We start from the raw sequence: 21,036 nt of genomic DNA on the forward strand, positions 1-21,036 counted from the left end.
AAGCAATTGTGTTCTGGCTTGGAGCAATGGAACCAGCGTAGCATACTTTAAGTTCTTATTCATAGGCATCACAATGAAAACATAGTTTTAAAGACAGAATGCCTGAATTTGTTTAACATTCATGTTCTTAAATTATCAATAAAATCCAATTTTGTGGGCGCCGCTTGCAATATCTTCACGGCCCACCAGTGGGCCCTGGCCCCGCAGATTGGGAATCGCGGCTGTAGAGCCTCCATCAAATCAATCCATTTCCAAATGAGCATGTTGACCAGATTACCATATGGCACATTCATGCTCCCAAGAGGAAGAAACCTATTGATCTTTGCCTTTCATCTAGCGCCACCATCAGGCCAACCTTTCCAATGAGCAAACTGAGGAGATTTCTTTGTGCATCATTCAGAGTTTAATATTTCTCATAATTTGTTCACCTGATGTTTCTATCCATATCAATTAAAGTTTAAATGAATATAACAACATTAACAAAACAAAGACAACTGAATTGTATGTACACAAACACATGCAAATGGACACATGGGTATGGCATGTGCCATGCATGCATGCATGTACCAAAGTTCTAGCCACCTTAAATTGTCCAATAGTCAAGTCATTAGTATGCACTGCAAGCACTTCTATAACTATTTCTAAAGTTTCAAGGATGAAATAACAATCATTATGAAAAACTCAATGCCGTAAATCAGTTTGCTGTTTTGCACTTTGTCTGAGAACTTAGAGGCGTGCTGAATATAGCAGATCTACAAGCTCACATCGGCTATCAACACTACTCTGTCGATGAAGTGCACTGTAAATCAGGCTTTAGAGACCAAACTTTCCTATCTTGGCTCAACTTCAAGGGTGGAGAACAATAATAGAAGTCATTGCTCAAGACATGAAAGAAGAAAACGTGTCATCATCTACAAAGTATAATATATGACATGTCATTATGCTGTATGCAAAGCAGCATATGCCATTTAAACACAATGTATTTCTTATTTGTGCCAATGAGGTTATTGGCACAATCTCCGTACTATTTTTGTCTCCCCCTGTGACAAACATGATCTAGAGAAGTAGAACCAAAGTTCTAGCCATTTTGAATGAAGACTCTCAGTCACACATGGTGTTCACTTACTGGTGTCGAAGACGGCAAACCTCCTAATACCTGTAGAGACCTGCCTTTCCCTGGCTCTCAATCAGTCGGTGCTACTCAAGGTTCACAAACAGTAGGGATCAATATGCCAGGCTGGTACAGATGTGTGCCAGGCAGGTACAGGAATAACATAGTCAGAAGACTGCAAGGCGAGGCAGAGATGGCCCCCCAGGATAACACAGTAAACCAGTTCATCATTTTCCTCATCTATTACTATATGCAAAACAGTTACATACCAGAATACTGTCAATTGAGGGCTTTTACTACTGCACTTTCCACAAGAGAATTGTTAGTGAGACTGTGAGTTTCTGGTATTTGAATCAGTCATTCATTCTGATCTGTGAAACTGTAGTTAAGCTGGAATATTTGCAATGAGTTTGCAATTCCCACTCAACTTAACCTTGTATTATAATTGTCCATCTTCCTTCCTACACATTAGACACAGACTGGTACAGTTGCCTATGACTAAGTTCTATTCAACCGATTAGAGCTGTGATACAGCATCGATACAATTGCAGTTGTCTGAGCAAATGGAACTATACATTACTGCATGTTATCTAATAAGGAACCACAAAAATAATTCTTGATTTAGGCCTACAGTAAGCCATGGTGGCATATAATAACACAGGTGCTCAACATGTTCAATAATTCAGAAGAAAAAATATCTAATTCCAGATCTCGTGTCCTCAGAAACGATGATTTATGGGTGTCTTTTGAAAGCTCAAAGGAAAACATTCACTTTCCCAGAGGCACCAGTATTTATCACTGAATAAATTCACTTTTTGGCTCTAAGGGAAGTTATATAAATGAAGCAATTATTCTGTCCTTCCCTGTGATATTCCATACTATTAAACTGCAGCTGTCTCTCACTACATAGTTAGCTCTATTTGCATATAGCAAGTCAAAGTAAAATTCTGGTCACAACTGGGAAGGCACAATAATGTAAAATGTTCTCCTCTTTGGAATAATTTCCAGTTATGACAACAGAAGTGTGATCAATACAGGGCGATGGAGTGTTCAAGTACATTTGATACCCGACTGCAAGCGATACACAACAGAAGTGGCTTAGATTATACAAAACTAACTAACTAAATAGGTTTAGGTGCATTAGTAAAATGTCCTGCAACTTAGTTTTAGCCTTTTCCATAAACAAGATGTTTTAACAGGAAATAGTGAATTATGAGTATAGAGGGTCTAAGGGGTTAAAAAAGGTCCGGACCTGGCCTAGAGGTCCGGGCACCTACAGTATACGTTCATAAGCAGCCGCACCGCGAGTTTGAGTCCCGTTCCTGGCGGTCTTTGCTGCATTTCTCTCCCCATCTCTCTCCTCCTGTTTCCAGTCCATCTCTACTATGAAACTATAAATAAAGGCAGAAAAAGACCCCAAAAAAGTATTTTAAAAAAAAGGTCCTCTTGGTTCTGCTGAAAATAACTGTGGATTCTGTGGTCCTGATGGAATTATTCTCATCATCTCCACGGGAAGTAGGTAATGAGGAGACAACACATGAACAAAAATGCCTAAACTGTATTTATTGTCTTTCAAAATGTTGTACAACTAAAAACTAAAATACAAATTACCTATATTATACATGTCTAACAAACGTTGTGATTATTTCTTTTTTCATTCTATGATACATATGACGATGTGAGTAATGTACTGTATACCAAAGTTGTTGTTAACAGTGTAAATGTAATCAATGTAGAAATGAACTGCTTTCTACTGTGGAAGATAACATACAGTACAGATACATTTTTACAAACACAGAAAACAGAACAATTTCCCCCCCAAAATGTCAGAAATATGTATTTACAGTATTTATTTCATAAGGTCATTGTCCATAAACAAGCCTGTAACCTTAACACAATGTCACCTTAAATAAACATTTGTTTTTTACATATAATTTCACATAATCTGTTTAAAAGTGTTAATATCAGAGATTAACCATTCTAATCGTCATATATTATTGAACACAGCATTCACCGGCTTTGGCTACCCCAATAGGATAGAGTTGTTACCAGCTTGAATCAATGTCCAAAAGATGATTGCTCTAAATTAACTTTAAATTCACATTCATCAAAACATACAAAATGAACACCAACCAGTAAGTCCCACTGGTTACCTGGAAGTGCCCTTAATGTCTTAAGATTGTACTTGAGGTTGAAAGTATTTTGCAACTGGAGCCCACAGTGCGCAAGCGTTTCTTTTTGTTTTACATTTTACATTTTCCACTCAGCACCTGCCCAACTTCGGGTTTGGATGTGCATGTCATTGCTTCTTTTCATGTACTTGAGTTTGACTCACATAATGGTTGTAGGGTACATTGTCAGGATAGCCATCAAGCATCACAGTAAAATCCTCAATGTAAATTTTACTCCGATAGTATGGGTAATTTGCCAAAAGTCTAGATATATGTGTGGCTATTGTTCCTCTGGCACCCTTCCTCACATTCTTGGTCTTCATCATTTTCTTGTAACATGTCTTCATGGCGTGGTGGTAACATTGGCCCAGGCAGGAAAGGTGTTGAGCTGGAACATGACTGTTCCCCAAGTGTTCAGGGCAATGTTGATGGTCATGACCCCGAGAAAGTTCAGAATCAACCCAGCCTTGGCCTGGAATCAACAGAATGCTTATTCCTTTTCTGTTTCGATTTTGTGTATAAGCTCATGTTTCGTGGCACCCAAAACATTATTTAAAATAATAATAATAATAAAGATGAATAAAAAAAATGTCATTACAAGTATGCTTCAACAATAAAAGATAATCTGCACACTGCCACTTGCAAGGTACACGTAGGCTGATTTATTAAGGCAACATTTGGGTCACACACACAGGTTGTGTGTGAATTGGCGTCTTGATCACTTGACTAAAGAGATCATGTGTACTGATGTGCGTGATGTTTGGACAACATTTGTAGGAGTAATATTTAAAAAACAATTTGCAAAAATCGGCCTCCTGTTGGCACTATAATAGGGCAATGTTCAAAGGGTGGCATTTGTTCCTCAAAGTAGTGCAAATGTGCATGTGTTGAATTACAAAAAAGTTTGAGAACTACTTTAGAAGGCATTTGCAGAATCGGCCTCAGGTCTTATATGGGTTAATACATCAGCCTACGTGTACCTTGCAAGTGGCAGTGTGCGGGTTATCTTTTATTGTTGAAGTTCAGTTTCACTTACGCACCTGCTTTTAGACTTTCAATCCGGGTGTGCGAAAGCTTGGTTTCAATTATAAGTATGCTTATAATGCATTATAGACATGGGATGCAAAGCAAGTGTTACTGTGAAGGGTCTTACCATATCTATGACTTTGAGGTTTCCATAGGAGAAGGCGATGGCATTAGGTGGAGTGGCCACCGGCAGCATGAAGGCCAATGATGCGCAGATGGTACAGGGCAGCATGACATACAGCGGATGTAACTTGATGGCAGTGGCCTAGAAGTGAAGAGGTTTGCACAAATGCCAAGATTTATACTTTGTTGTGAAACAGTGTATAAATTAAGCAGTAATGAGGCCACAAGTAAGCTTATAAAGACTGCCATGAGTCTGCATCAAATTATATTTATATACAGTCGATGCTTGAAATGGACAACATTTTGTTGTTGTTCTGTGTTATAGATATATAGACTTAGCCTGGCGTAGCTAGACTATATCACTGCGTGGATATGAGTCTGGTGCTTCCATGAGGACGTTTTTCTTCCCAAGGGGCGGGATCAAAACAATAGCCCTCGACGCAATTGGTTAGACCTACAACTAACTAACAATTACAGTCTCCCTTATTCGAATACTGAGCCCTGATTGGTTCCCCACGTCTCCTGGAACAGGAAATGGATTCTCTATGGAGCGGTGCCAGACCCAAATCGCAGAGTGCAATTTTTTTTTGCACTCGCAGATTCGTCTGGTCCCAGGCTAATATAGACTCTCTAGAAGCCTCAAGTTTCTATTCACCACATTTTAGATTTTAAATGTTATAATTCCTAACATTTTACTGTGTTGAAAGCAAACATCTGTTTCTCACTAATTTGACTAAAGTGGACCTTACACAAACATCGCTTATCATATTCTTATATATTAAGCGCTTTTGTGCACGAGAGTGAGAGCATGTGTGCTTGCATGTGCTTGGGTGAAGGTGTGTAAGAAGCTGTGTGCACGTGCATGAGCGTGCATAATGTACGTGTGTGTGCGTGTGCGTGTGCGTGTGCGTGCGCGGGTGACTTGCTACTTTTCATCTGCATGTCTCTCCGGACTCACCATGGAGGCCAGTATAGGCAGGAAGAGTGTTGTGGTGGCAGTGTTGCTAGAACATTCAGTGAACGTGGCCACCAACAAACACAGTATGATGGAGATAGCAAAGGGAGGGATACTCTCCAGTGGTGCTAGGCTTTCCCCCAGCCACAAAGACAGTCCAGAAGTCTGCATCCACAGAATGTGGACAAAGAAAGACAAAGGAAAAACAATGATTATTCATTTGAAAGCCTGAAAACAAAATCGCGTTTCACTGTTTTAACCCAGCGACCCCATGTAAATTACGCCACTGCTGAAAAGCATCCCAGCCCAAACATTAACGTAACTAATAATTGGGCCGCGCGACCCGGGAATGACCGTAATAATCCTAAAACGTGAGCAAAAATATGCCCGGTATGCCAAATGGCCAGTCCGCCCCTGCTTGAACCCTATTGTCCCTATTTTGCGACTAACATTCGGCAAAAATTGGTTGTGAGCTTTTAGAATGGCTACTTTCGGCGAAGATATTAAGTGCTTAGTATAGAGCCCTTGAGAATCCGCTCAAGTATAGGGTTTAAACCACACATCTCTCTTTTCTAAACTACTATAATACTGTACCTCACTTCCTCTGGCCAAAGCAAAGCCCCCTCCCAGAAGCAGAATAATGTTCCAGGGCATTCTCTCATGGACTATATCCCAGTTCAGCAGGGTTGGGGGGGCAATTCCTGTTGGAATAAGGAAACAAAGTTGAGCAAAATAACTTTTTACAGCTACCAGTTTATTTCAATTGGTTAAGATGATCATATATTATGTTGTCTTTACAGTAACTGTACAGAGAACCCCAGCTTTTATTGACTGTAGATAAGACACTGAGACAATAAAGACGTTCCATAAAGATGAAAGGAAAGATTAAGGCTAGTCCTTCAGATATGATAATTAAAAAATATTAGTATCAGTCAAGTTCCTTGACTGATAGAAATGTACAAAACAGAAAGATCTCTGTTCAAAGAAGACAAATGAACATCAGCATACTATGGCACCTTAAAGTCTACCTCATGCATTTTTAACCCAAGTGTGTTTAATCATTGTGGCACCCTTCTGTGTACAAAACATCCTGCTTTGCCACTTTTTTGAGGAATAGCTCCAACCTTGTTGCTTATCATCAGAAGGCTATGCTCAACTTGAGTTACCAAGAGAGGGAAAGAGTATGTATTGATTTTAAAGTAATTTGTCTAAGGGACAGAACAGCGACTGCTGCTGAACAGACTTGACCTTGGGGCTATCAGGCTACAACTCCCTCTTCTGTGCCTCAGATTATGAGGCTCTGGAAGGAGCTGTTACAGTGTTTACTACAGTGCAAGGAGTCAGCAAGATAGATTGTGCCACATGGCAGTAAAACAATATTGTCTGTATCTCTATCTGTTGTGGAGATGGACAGACACAGACGATAGACTTGTGTGTCTACACAATACAATCTGTGCTCATAGCCTGTGCTTATACAGTAGATTCAAGAAACTATATAACCACAAATAATGCTACCAAAATAAATGTAACAAAAAAATGCTTCCAAACGTGTATGGTGCTGAACAGGCTAGTCCAGAGTCCAAGGCCAGGTGCTGTTTGCACTGCCACACAAATCTCTCTCTTACAACATGCCAATGTACTTTTTATGACAAAGATTGAATTGTTTCCCTCATCTATTTGGATACATGCCATTCTCCCAAGACAAGCACAAACACGATATTGTATAGGAATATGTATGTTGAACAGATAATAGAACTGTTTCTGCTGTCCTACCATCTTCAGATGAACCACCACAACATCTAGGCATGCGCGATGGGATGAGGAAGAACAGTGTTGACATCAATATGGCCACTGTACCATCAGTGACGAATCTATTAATAGATTAAAAAGGAGGGTATGGATTATCCAACAGGAACCCAGGACCATGCTGGTATCATCTCATAATATAAAGTCCAGTCTTGATGGAATCAAATTAATGAATATATTGACACTGGATGAAAAGTTTGGCAATGCAATCATGTCCAGTATGTGTTCCTTTGATATATGAAAACAACTCAATAAAACAATAATTGCGGTTAAAGTGCAGGTCAACTAAACACTGAATTGTATTGAAAACTGGTGGGGGCCAATGTTGAATTGAAGATGGTAAACAATACAGCTATGTATTCTATTCACTCATAGCCTGGTTCCAGACGAATCTGCCTTTGCAAAATTGCATGCACTTTAGCCCTCGGCAGATTAGGTCTGGCCCCCCTCCATGCCGTGTGATATTGTCTGGCCACGCGAGGCTAATTCACTCACTCACTCTTATGATACTCACGGTTTTTCTTTGTTGAAAAGTACGGTGGCCCAGCCGGGTATGAAGCCTGGCTCCCTGGTAAACCATAGAATAACCAGCGAGGTGAAGATGGTCAGCACACAGCCCTCAGCGAAGCTTATGTTGCCCAGTTTTTTGTACTCGTCTTTCATTACCTGGTAGGCCTCTTTGTCACCGTCTTTGCCTGCACCACATCCAAAGGACTTTTTCAAGCTGGGAGAATAGGAATTCAACATGCCACATCACTCAAAAATATGCACAATTCGTCTTTCGTTCATTATGTTCAAGACAAGGTGTGTTCAATACAAAGTTTGAGTTTAAGAGACATACTCGAAGCCCAAGAAAAAGAATTGCAGCCACAACCACGTGAGGACCAGCATTAGGAGCATGTTGGGGAAGGCAAAGCCAAACCAGCTAGCAAAGTTGATTATGTCTCCATTACCCGGAAAGAGTCTGATGAGAAAGAGCAAACATTATTGCAGTGAAGTTCAAACATTTCAGTATGTTCCACTGCTAATGTATCTATTTTGCGTTACCTACAGCAGCAATTCTTAACCTTTTTAAGTTCAAGGACACCCAGTTAGATATGCATTACACACCACAGATCCCCATTTGATATGATTTTGAGACCCCAAATTACTTTACTACAGTATAAAATCCTCTGTGTTCATTTAACTCTGAGAATGGACAAATGGCTATCAATCATTTAGCTGGGGGACCCCTGGAACCCCTTCAAGCTCCCCAGGGCATCCCCCAGACCCCACATTGAGAACCACTGTCCTAACGTATAAATGTTTAAGATTCTTTTGAAGCTAGCAAGCGCATCCGAACCAGTTTATTTTACTTACAATTTAAACACAGCACTTTGAGCATTCAGCTAGGGGTAAACTGTAGAGGGCTATACTGTAAATCGATGTTAAAAGAGAGCATGCAGAAAGTCAGTCATGTAGGCCCTACTGTAACTGACTCATGCTAATTAACTTATTCACAGTGGCTCTTTGTAGATATGGATGTTCTCATTATTGGATGGAGAAAAATAAACAGTGAACAATAACTGGAATTCAGGTGACTTGAGTGCTGTGCTTGTTTCAGCCATACGTCATACCAAAGAGACTGTGGCACTTAGAATAATTATTAAGTACAACTACTAGGTATTGTGTGCACATTTTAGTTAGTTAGTTAGTTAGTTAGTTAGTTAGTTAGTTAGTTTTCTTCTAGAAAATACAATATCACGTCACACAGTAAACACATCAGTCAGTGTTTAACTCTGTGGGTAAAAATGTACCCAGACAATATAGTTCAGGACTGTGTATGCGTGCGTATGCGTGTGTGAGAGCAACCCAAGACCCAGAGAAGCATCGTTACTGTGGTGCATTTCTGCAAGCATTGATGTGTTGCATCTCAACATTTCAAGGCAGGCACGCTATCAGAATAGTAAATAACCATAGTTTTTGGCATAAAAAACAACAACATTAGTCTTAACGTTTTTTTAAAGATACAGTGACAACACTTTCTCTGGCGACCAGGATGGTGCGTGTGTGCATGCTTGTGTGTGTGTGTGTGTGTGTGTGTGTGTGTGTGTGTGTGTGTGTGTGTGTGTGTGTGTGTGTGTGTGTGTGTGTGTGTGTGTGTGTGTGTGTGTGTGTGTGTGCATGCATGCAGGTATGCATATGTCATACTCATCAATCTGGCCCTTCAGAATGACATTGGGCGTGGTTCCTGTGAGGGTGGCTGTTCCTCCGATGCTAGCAGAGTAACACACACACAGGCTCATGCCTTTCGACAGGTTCATATATTTCTCCTCTCTCTTTATTCTGATCTGCTCCTCCTCTGGGCTCTCCTCTGGAGGGAAAGAACCAACAGTAAGGAAAACACAAGTTCTGACTAAGGCTCCATTTAGACTGCAGTCACATCCAGTCAAATCCGATTTATTTCTCAAATCTGATCTTTTGGCCCGACTGTTCACACTGCATTTGCAAGTGACCAGATCTGATCATTCACAGTAGATCTGTGTGTCCAGACTGATTTAAACAAGTCAACCCAAAGCTGCGCTGCGTCGACATATCTGCCTTCGTTACCGTGGTAACGACATACTGTAGGCGTCTAGACTTTATCTTTTTATATGTGTTCTTCAAATTCTTTATTTTCCTCTGACACTGTGTGACTTGGGTGGTTAGATCAGGTTACTGCATTCAGACTGAAACGCATCTTCAGATTTGAATCAGATCTACATAAAGCAAATCGGATTCCAATCTGGATGTAGCACAGATCTGATTCAGGCTGGATTTGGCTGCCAGTGTAAACAGGGCCTAACTATACTCTATATATATATATATATATATATATATATATATATATATATATATATATATATATATATATATATATATATATATATATATATATATATATATATATATATATATATATATATATATATATATATATATATATATATACACACACATTCATACATTCTTTAGGGTATATCATTTGTATTGCTTATATTGTATTGTATTGTCAAAGTACTGATTTAGTAAAGTAAAACATTATCATTACTTTTTTTGTGTAATATTGGAATAATGTGCGATTGTAAGAAAATCCTATGGCACATCGGCACACCGTTTGGGATCTACTGGTCTATAATCTAACATGGCCACTTCTGCACGTCTGGAGAGACCTACTTATAAATACGTAAAAAGATCTGCATTATACAAATTCTAAAAATGTATACTACCTCCCTTGTATTACAGTGTGTACAATGCTGATATCAGTTTCCAGGTTCCCTGTTAATAATGTATCTTGTGATAGATAAAGGACATGACCCGAGGCCGCTCATTAATAGTTTAAATTGATCAATATCTTCAACTTATCTGAGTTCCTCCCTATGAATATTTTACTGATTCGCTGAAAGATGAATGATTGACAGGGTAACCATCTCAAGGAATCTACTGCTCTACCCTATCTTTTAACTTTATAATGGGATATTACCCATGTGAACATGGAAAGTGATACAGCAAAAGGGTTTCTCTAGACTGTCATTGTCATATCAAATGGGGTGACTCCAAACAAGGATTAAACGTACCCAAAGTGACACCATTTTCTATGGGTGTGATGTCCATGCTATCCTTTGCGTCTTTGATGGCATTCCCATTTTCTGCATATGAAAAAGATTATTACTTAACGAAAGAGTAAGGAACATAAACTGCTAACCACTTAAACCTCATAAAGTTCAATTGGCAGGAGTTCACTGGGTATCTAACAAAATGTGTGTCGCAAGCTTCTTCCATTTTAGGCGGAGCCAGGTTAGGGTATCTATACTTTATCCCGTCCTTTTTTTCGCTCTACACCAAATGTCTTTGCTGAAAATTGCCAATCTACAAGCTCTCAATGCGTCCCAATGCAGTGCATTATGAGCTTGTAAATCTGGTATTTCCTACTAATGTTCGCCTATTATGACATGCCCAGAATAGGGACGCTAGGGCTCATGTCGTTAAACAAAGTATGTGAAGATGGCAGTGGCAGGGCCCTATGGATTGCAATGTAGGTCCGTCCAAATAAGATATCTACTGGCTAGATTAACATGTAATTTGCTGTGCACCTTCATGCTCTCTCGAGGATGAACTGTACTGATTTGGTGACGGCATTGTGGTGGGTGTGGCCTTTCACAAAAAGATGCATAACTTCTGAATGGATTCCTGTAAGCAAGGAAGAACTGATGAACTTCACATGAATTGGTGGTCGAATTTCCCTGGTTATACCCTGTTTTGTTTTGTTTTCCAAATGGGGCTTTGTGGAGTGTAATCTAATTAGCTTATAGTTTAACGCCTCAGGCCTCGCCCATTTCCATTTCTTGGCATGTATCCAAAGGGGGCATTGGTGAGTGTCATCAGACTTGGCGCCGGTCGCAGGTCAATGCCCGGGGCGCTGACCTGCAACTGGGCCAAGCACACTGGCTATTTAATGTTAATTATGCTCGTCTACACTTCACATATAACAAATTAATAAATAAACTATTCTTATATACAACTTAGTAATCTAAACCATAAACTCTTGTCTTATTATCAAAGAGCGTGGCAATGCTATCCGTTCAAACCATTTAGGTCACGTGGTGTGCCTCTAGGGATCATTAGCAGTGCTTCTAGACTTTTGGAGTTGTTTGCCTTCAGCTAATCAAAGAGGATAAGGGCACACACACACACACACACACACACACACACACACACACACACACACACACACACACACACACACACACACACACACACACACACACACACACACACACACACACACACACACACACACACACACACACACACACCAATCTGGATAGTGCTCCCTTTGGTATCATCCATCTCGAAGGCCTGGTTGTCCTGACCCTCCTTACTGGCTGTCATCTCCTGCCTCTCAGACTTGGCCTCTGTGTCAGACAGCTGCTGGAGCACAGCCTGGGCGATGGGCAGCATCATGGCCGTGGAGGCCGTGTTACTGATCCACATGGACAGGAAGGCTGTGGTACCCATGAAACCTATCATCAGACTGGACAGGATGAAGAGGAATGGATGGGGAACATGGGAAAAGGAGAGAGGGCGACATATTCAATGTGTAAATGTGCCCATTGCTTCTTGTGAGAAAGTTATGTCCAAAAACCAGGTGTCCTACCGGGCCGGCTTCACTCCTACAAGCAGCAGAACTCGCAGCGCAATCCTCTTGTGTAAGTTCCAGTTCTCCACAGCAATAGCCACCAGTAACCCACCAATGAACAGCATGTTGGAGTCTTTCAGATACTGGACACACACCTGGACAGTGGAAAAGTACATTATTATATTATATAAAGGAGCCCATAACCACTTAAACCCTAAATAATTAGTTGTACTGTTCTTCAAATAGTGAAAATAGCTGATCTACAAGCTCACAACAACACGCTGAGATAGTAGACCACCTATCTTTGCCAAATGTTTGCCAATTTTCACCAAATGTTGCCTTAACCCTTATCCCTAAACGTATTAGCCATATTTTACTATTTTGCAAGATAGGGCCCAGAGTCTACACAATAAGATTGTGATCAATACACTACCAATGCATGTTATTGATAACCCCCCTCTCTAAACAATCTGATTTGGGGCGGCCATAGCTGAGTGGTTAGTGAGCCCGCCTAGGGAGACAGAGGCCCTGGTTGCCCCAGGTTTGATTCCAGGCCAGGTCAGCATATGTGTCGATGAAATGAAATTTGTCCCTGAGCAAGACTCTTAACCCCTAATTGCTCACAGGTTCTCATTGGAAACAAGACCGCAAGGACTTTCATGAACGACCTGTTAAAATAAAGGAATTCCAAGAAAGTCCTAAACATGACGGTTTTGTGATGGTTTTGTTTAAAATGGACATGAAGGAATGGGTGCTGGTGTAAATACTGTACCTCGCCTGACTCCATGATTCCCATCATGGGGAAGAAGATGACAGGCAGCAGGGCTGTCACGGCCAGGGGGATACACTCTGTACACCAGTACAGTGCCATCAAAATGATCACAAAGCCACACTTAGCTTCCTGTCATGCACAAATAAAGTACACAGTAAAATCCTCAGTGTTCATTTAACTGAAGAGCACAAATGGAAAGTGGAAAACACACAGCCAAGAAACAGGTGAATAGAAAGAAAAGGGCAGGCTATTATTATCTGGACATGGCCAAAGTATTCACAAATGATAGTGCTCATGCTCCATATAAATTCATATGAATCATGATATTAACACTGGTTGACTAAAGATAGATGAAGTTTTTTTCTGGAATTGAGTAAACCCTGAAGACGTCCTACTTTTTTAATAAATGTTTTAATTCCTTTTTAATTAATTTAGCATGATCAAAAGTTACATGGAACAAAAGGCATGTAACACACTGACAGTAGGTTTTAGTTAATTTGGCATCACAATCATTTTAATAATGTATCCTTGTCTTGTAGATCTGCAATTGTTTTTAATCGCAGAAAATGTGTGCACATTTTTGAATATATATCTATATATGTATATATATATATATATATATATATATATATATATATATATATATATATATATATATAGATAGATATTTTGAGTTGAGGGTCGACGGCCAAATACATTTAATTTTGGGGATCCTTGACATGAAAACGTTTCAGCACTACTGATAACAACAACAAAGATACGTTTTTCAGAAAACTGTTTAGAAGACATTTTTAGATTCAGGCTCAGGTCTTAATGGGTTAATGCTAATTAAAAGTTTTAATTTGTATTACATTTTATTACATATTATTATTTGTTGTACTGCAGCATTTTCAAGTAATGTAAATCAGCAGCTTATCAGTGTTCAACTGGTAACACTTGACCTTGAAACGCATCATGTTTTTTACGCCCCAATGAACAGGATAAACTACATCCTTTCTTTCTTTCCGTTGTTTTCAAATGTGTTATTTCACAATATTCAGTTAAAGCTGCAATCCGTAAGGTTCATGTACTACCCGAACCGGTATTCAAACCCATGGTCCCCCACCCAACTGCCAACATTTTTTACTGTTGAGCTACGTATATTGGAGAGCTTGGTTGGGAAGGCGAGACATTTCCCTCTGAATTTCATGCAATACCTCGTCAGCCTGTAGTCAGCCTACCTGACCACACAGGATCTAAATGTCTCAATAGAGGAGAAGGGAGACTACTTCCAACAAACACAGTGTAATCATATCATATTAACATACTCCACTATACAGATTTTTTCAAATACGTTATGGATTGTGCCTTTATGTCTTAGTTTAACCTTTTTCTAGTGATTTAACATAAAAGTGATGAAGACAAAATGCCGCTATGAATTATATATACTTACTTATAATGACTTACTTTTTATAAGTTGATTCCGTTTTTAAACTTGGCATGACAAAATTATGATACGACGGTAGTTATGCTCACTATATTTTCATTTTGATTAAACATTTTTCTTGATTATGCTGAAACAAGATATGAAACAGTAGGCCTACATAAAACTGAATCGTGTACACAAAGCGTTTTTTTTTGTCCATTACAAGCAACAGCAGGTCTCATTGAACATGCACAGTAAAATCCTCAGTGTTAATTTAATGCAAAATTAATTAATGTAAAAACTGATCCAAATGTACTTTTGGTTACATTTTTACAGTCTCATAATTAAAAGAAGACTGAGTATTCTACTGTGTGGATTCTTTTAGACTGCTGTCTAAAGACATTCATACTACTGTATATGAATGGGAAACAACATCTCAAAGATGGAAGAATACAGAGCAAACATATAAGGACTGGACCAAGGACCAGTGGGACACTAGTGACAAGTATTTATACAAAATGACACAACATAATGTAGCCTATACTGTGTGTGTATGCGCGCACACACACACACACACACACACACACACACACACACACACACACACACACACACACACACACACACACACACACACACACCTTACCAGGCCAGAAACCAGCAGTGGCAGAGGCAGAGCAGCTAGTGGTGTCAGTATAATCATTAAGTAATTCCTGTAGCTCCATAGCCAGTTAAGGAGGCAGTTAGCCATGATCCAGATGTGCTATGATATCCACAATATTGGAAAGAGAGAGAGAGAGAGAGAGAGAGAGAGAGGGAAATAGAGAGACAGAGACAGACAGACAGAGAAAGAGCAAGAGAGAGGAGATTACACTGAAAAAACAGGGATTTGTTTTACGAGATAATTGGTGTCACCACTGCACCATTTGAAAGAGTGAGCCGTTGATAAAGTCCCAGTATATATACCCAGAGTATCAGCCAGAGACACACTTAAACATTAACTTTAGAGTGAGAGGTCTGCATGCAGAGGGTGTGTTATAAAGTCAGTCAGTAGATAGGGGAGTTTTTATTTTCATCTCCGGATGTAAACAAATAATTATGTTTTTCTTTGTAAATTCTTACATAGTAGTTACGCTTCAAAGTGTTCAAGTACATTTAAGTATTAATGTTATGTTAAAGAGAAAAGCTTCTAGACAATCTTTAGTGTTTAAATTAATATTCTAATCTACACTAAGTCTAGCATTCACATTAACTTTGTAATTTATACAGTACCAATGTGAATATGTATATTAGTCCTATGTAGAGTTACTGTATTCTTACAGTACTGTATTTAATCTCAGTTCTTCACTCTCTCTCTTTCTTTCGATCTCTCACACACGCACACGCACACACACACACACACTTTTCTTGATGGTCCTGCTGTGCCTCAAGTCACATGACATGTCATATTCACCTGAGGATACATGAGGTTTCCCAGCCTTATCTTGATCAGCGCCACATGTCTGTAGAATTGAATAACAATCACTGTATAGACAAAGTCAAAGTTTATCAGCAGGGCTCGGCTTCCAAATGAGGAAAATATTGTACAGTTTGTTTGAATGATTTGGAGAAGATTAGATTAAAGGAGAGAAGGTTAGAGAAGTGTTTGTTGAGAGATAGTTTATGCTATTTTGTGTCAAACAGGGTAATTTGGCAATAGAGACACATTTGTACAACTTAGTATGAAATTAAACTATACACACTGTACTGTATAGATTGTGCTCTTATCCCATTTGTTTTGACTCTTGTCAAAAAAGCTTTAAAGTATTATTATTTTCAGATGTTGCGGAGAGTCCATAGTTAACACGTCCTAACTTCATATCGGATGGTTACTACTGGAGATACTCTCGATGTATTACTCATCACCTGGAATACCACACTACAAGAAGAAGTATTAAGAATAAAGAAGATTTGTCACTTACTTATACAAGTACAAGCAGTGAAATGTTGGTAGGACCTGTTCTAACATAACAATACTGTACAATACCACAATGTATTACATGTAATAGAAATAAAAAGAAAGAATTACAAACAATACATAATAAAATAAAGTAATGATACTGGACGCGATAGAAATAAAGAGTGGGGTTAACGTCTTGGCTTACAGACAGGTACAATATCTTTTTGCAGCATTGCCAAAAATATGCCAGAGCAGAGGCATGAAATATCCTGCATCTTCATCTTTAGCAGCTTAGTAAATCTGCGTCACTTGTCTATTTCACTAGTCTATGTACTGTAGTATGTACAAGTTTTTGTTTATACACAACTAAGACTGTTAAGTTTTCACTTGCTTTGGATCTTGCACCAATAAATACATGGAAACGGACACTTTTGTTACGATATAAAAATGTGCTTAGATATATGGAATTTCCATTCTACTTTGAAAAATAATTCAGAAGACTACTTTTCTTTATTTGGTTATCATTGTTTAATATACAACAATACACACCAAACAGACTTGATGGTTTAACATCTTAAAATTAATCTTCATGGATTTGTGAGTATCTCACTAAAGTAACAGGCTCCTGTTAGACAATTTACATAGGCTACCTTTCTGTATCACAAAATGCGCTCTTATTTGCAAAATACTTCAGGCTAAATTGGGATAATTTCCCCTTTAGTTGTGTACAATAACAGAATGATCAGTTCATGGCATCCACTGCTGTAGAGACTTGTTTCCAATAGTGACAAATTCAACTGTAATTTTAGGGATACCCACAAAATCACAATTATATTAAAATATGATTGATCCAGAAAGAAACTGAACCAAATTAATGAACATCAGGCTCACAGCTACAAAATTATAAACGACTTTGATTAAGGAGCCGTGTCCACACATACAGCGCAGGGGTCATCACCATGCCAGCTTGTGAAGGACATTTTATCAATATTCTTTTTTGTCACAGACATACAAAATAACTGGTCAATAATTTTACCAGAAACCCAAATGACAAGCGCTAAATGTAAACTAATGGACTCGTAATGTGCCATAGTGTCTACACATTTTAAAACTATTAGACTAGTACATCTGCATAAACACTAGTGCCACAAATACTGAGCCACTATATATACAGTATATATATTCTGAAAAATTAAAAACGATCTACAAGCTCACAACGAAACACATGTTTGACATGAGTGCTAATTCAAGAAGGTTAGAACATTAGGGCCCCATCTGTGCCCCAACAGTTTCATTGTGGGCATGAGATCTATTTAGCCACTGCCTTTTCATCTTATTATAGACCAAATTCAAATAATTCAAATAATGCAAAGAGAATAAGTCAATAGTTTAATATGTATAATTATGAAAAAAGTGTAATGCACCACACATATACTGTAGGAGTGAGGGATCCTTTAAACACATGATTAACCATATACTGTATATATATATATAGATAGATATATAGGACTGAACAAGGTAAGGTTCCCCAGAAAGGTACGGGTTCAGAATTAACAGAACCAGAGGCTGATGTATCAAATGTGTCAAGTTTATTCAACAGTTGGTATAAAAATAGTCAGGTTAAAATACAGAAAGGAAGAAAGCGGTTAGTATTAGAGTTCTGCAAAAGGGACTAAACTCAAGAGGCAAAGGGGCAATAAGGGTAAGGGCTTCGGGGCCTACCTGGGCCTCTAAACTACATATACAGAGATTAAACAAATCAAATCCAAATCATGCAAAACCAAAAGAAAATAAAGTAAATAAGTAACCAAAAGCAAATCAGCAAATCAAAACAAACTACAAATAAGCAAAACCAAAATCAAAATCATGCAATGCTACTGTACTTAATGGCCCAGTATAGCTCTGTCCTCAGTCAACCCTATTGCACTCAGTCTAAATAGTATATCTATATATATATATGGCACGGTGGGAAAAACAGTGATGTTAGTTCAGCTCCTACAAAAATCAAATAATAAAGCATTAGACCAACCCTCCAACAATTCATCCCAATTCATCAATTCATTAGGCTCCTATAGCAAGATGACAAAATACAGCAAAATAACAAACATACCCAAATAGTCAATATATGCTCATGGCTCCAATTGATAAAAGCCTGCACAGCCACAGGGTACTGCTGCTCAAAGGACCTGGAGGCTTCTGGAAGTACAGATATATATTAGTATAATTAACAACAGGCCTAATATTGTCAGCCTATCTAAACTCTTATATATATATATATACTATTGTTACAATGAGTTATAAAAACCTTGTCATTTGTTTCAGATTGTCTTACCGAGAATTAGTCTGTCCAGGTCTCTCTCACAAACACTCAAACCAGGCTTCTGGCTAGACAGGAGGCCACTAACCAGCTGGCCACCCCTCTTTATGCACTTTCCTTAAAGGGCCAGTGCTACACTTAGTTTATTTATTTTTCTCAGTTCTCTGTCTCCTGGAAACGTCCAGTCAAATGACGTGTGGTTTGTCCGCAAGTGTCTTTCCAAGTTCTCTTTCTTCACTGGTCCATAACTGTGCAGTTCTAGCTGATGAGACAAATACTTACAGTAGAATAATGATGAGAGAGCTCTATCCAGTTCTCTGTATGGTACACAAATACATATGGCTGAGATTTCAGTTCCTTTTTGTCAGTTCTCAGTCTGCTGGAAAGGTCTAGTCAAATGATTTATGAAAAGTGTCTCAGAAAGTGTCTTTCCAAGTTCCCTTTCTTCACTTACTGCATAGTTGTTGCAATTCATTCCCAAACTCATTCAACTGATGTCTTGTCTCATTAGATGTGGTTGAAAAATAGTAGTAGCTTAATAAACAGGTAACACACGTGTACCATTGATATGCTGCCAGGGTCAATCCTGTGTTAATTCACACTACCCCACTCATTTGTTAGTTTCAAGAGTTGTGGATTTAGGTCTTAGACCATACGTAGGTCGTATGATGTAAGGTATATGCCAGTGGAACAATGAAAGAATTAAGGCAGCTATTAGCAAACACTACTTCTAGCTGTCTGTCTTGTCTTGCATCCTCACCTGATGCAATCATGTATGGGTACCAACACATCTCCTGCAACATATATAAGGAGCATGTCATCCCGACACTTTACGTGTCACCAAAATCATTCAAACAAATTGTCTAAAGAAAATATTGTGAATATTTAGGATAGATTGACTAGTTATTATAACCAAAATACAAAATGTGCCACGGACATGGACAAATCTTGCCATGGACAGGTTTGTCCGTGTACGGTAGGACATGTTGATGACCCCTGATACAGCGTTTTATTCGCTGAGGAGGAGCGCTTTGGATATCATCTCCATAACTGAGATTGACACATGCAATGTTTGAATGAACGTTGTGTTATTAGCAAAAATTGCTTAGCTGGAACAACGTAAAAATTGGTTTCTCATGGATGTGGTCAGGTGGTGGTAACGATTTGACGCTGTTTTGTAGGTGTCACACACCACCAAACGCCACAGGATGAAATCAGCAGTGATCCTCTTCAAAAGTTAACTATGCGTACCGAGCGCATATTAACCCAAAAGCCCAAAAGTCATTGTCTCCGTCAGGCCAAAGGCGTGGCAGAGAACATGTTTTGCACCCCGTCCGTCCGTCCGCCTGTGCACGCGCGCGTGTCCGTCCTACCGCTTGTCTGTGAGCAGCTAATCTATTGCACTGTTGGGCCGGTCGCAGCGAAACTGTGCACGCTCCCTGGATGCCAGAGCAGAACCTCTGGCCCGAATTTTTCAGATCAGCCTGTTATAGCTCCACATTCCCACTAGGCCGAGGAAGATCAAATCTTCAAATCAGCCTCATGGTGTCGCTGATTTGTGTTTTTACCTATAACTGCACCGATCTGTGTAAAACTTTGTATGCGCACTCCCTAGAGGCCATGGAAAAACCTTTGCCCTGCATTTTTCACATCTGCCTTTTACAGTGCCACAGTACAAGCCCAGTACCTTTCTACAGTACCTTCTACCTTTCTACAATTTCTTTTATATTACTCCTTCAGATTTTATCCAAATTCCGCGCAAATCGGTACAGATGATCTCTATAGTCATGTGATCAAGAGTCAAGACGAATCTGTTTGATTTTCATATTCCATCCTGATTGGCTAAGATTGACATCTAAAGTTTGCAGGAGTGACCCGTTTTTAACAAAATGCCTCAAATCATGAACAATCTTAGCCAGTCTGATTGCGGTGAAACTTTGCACGCACATTCGCACTACGTTGAGGAGCAAATGCCACCCTTTTAACATTGCCCTATTATACACCACCAGGAGGCTGATTTTTGCTAAACACATTTCTTTATATTACTCCAACAGATTTTGCTCAAACATCACGCAAATCGGTACACACAATCTCTATAGTTATGCGATCAAGACGGATCTGTCCTATTCTTCATATTCAATCAACATTGCTGGCCCATAATAACCTGCCTGACCTGGCGGAGACCTGTGCATCGAGGAACACTTTTTATAGTTTCTCTTTACTTTCCAACAACGATATAGACAAAATGAGCAT

General features: G+C 39.1%; 1 protein-coding gene across 1 annotated transcript; it reads right to left on the bottom strand.

Annotated features, from left to right (window-relative positions):
• Positions 1 to 3,625: 3,625 nt before the first annotated feature.
• LOC311050195 (solute carrier family 13 member 2-like) lies at positions 3,626 to 15,251 on the bottom strand (the record flags this gene model as incomplete). Its single annotated transcript, XM_084064178.1, is given in 12 exon segments — positions 3,626 to 3,754; positions 4,436 to 4,573; positions 5,390 to 5,551; positions 5,981 to 6,087; positions 7,160 to 7,257; positions 7,707 to 7,916; positions 8,034 to 8,156; positions 9,383 to 9,543; positions 12,023 to 12,245; positions 12,369 to 12,505; positions 13,123 to 13,251; positions 15,174 to 15,251. Coding segments are annotated over 12 exon segments (1,674 nt in total). The 5' UTR covers positions 15,231 to 15,251.
• Between the last annotated feature and the right edge of the window lie 5,785 nt (positions 15,252 to 21,036).

Source organism: Gymnoscopelus microlampas (genome assembly GCF_963454915.1).
Source record: "Gymnoscopelus microlampas genome assembly, chromosome: 8".
Classification (NCBI taxonomy): Eukaryota; Metazoa; Chordata; class Actinopteri; order Myctophiformes; family Myctophidae; genus Gymnoscopelus; species Gymnoscopelus microlampas.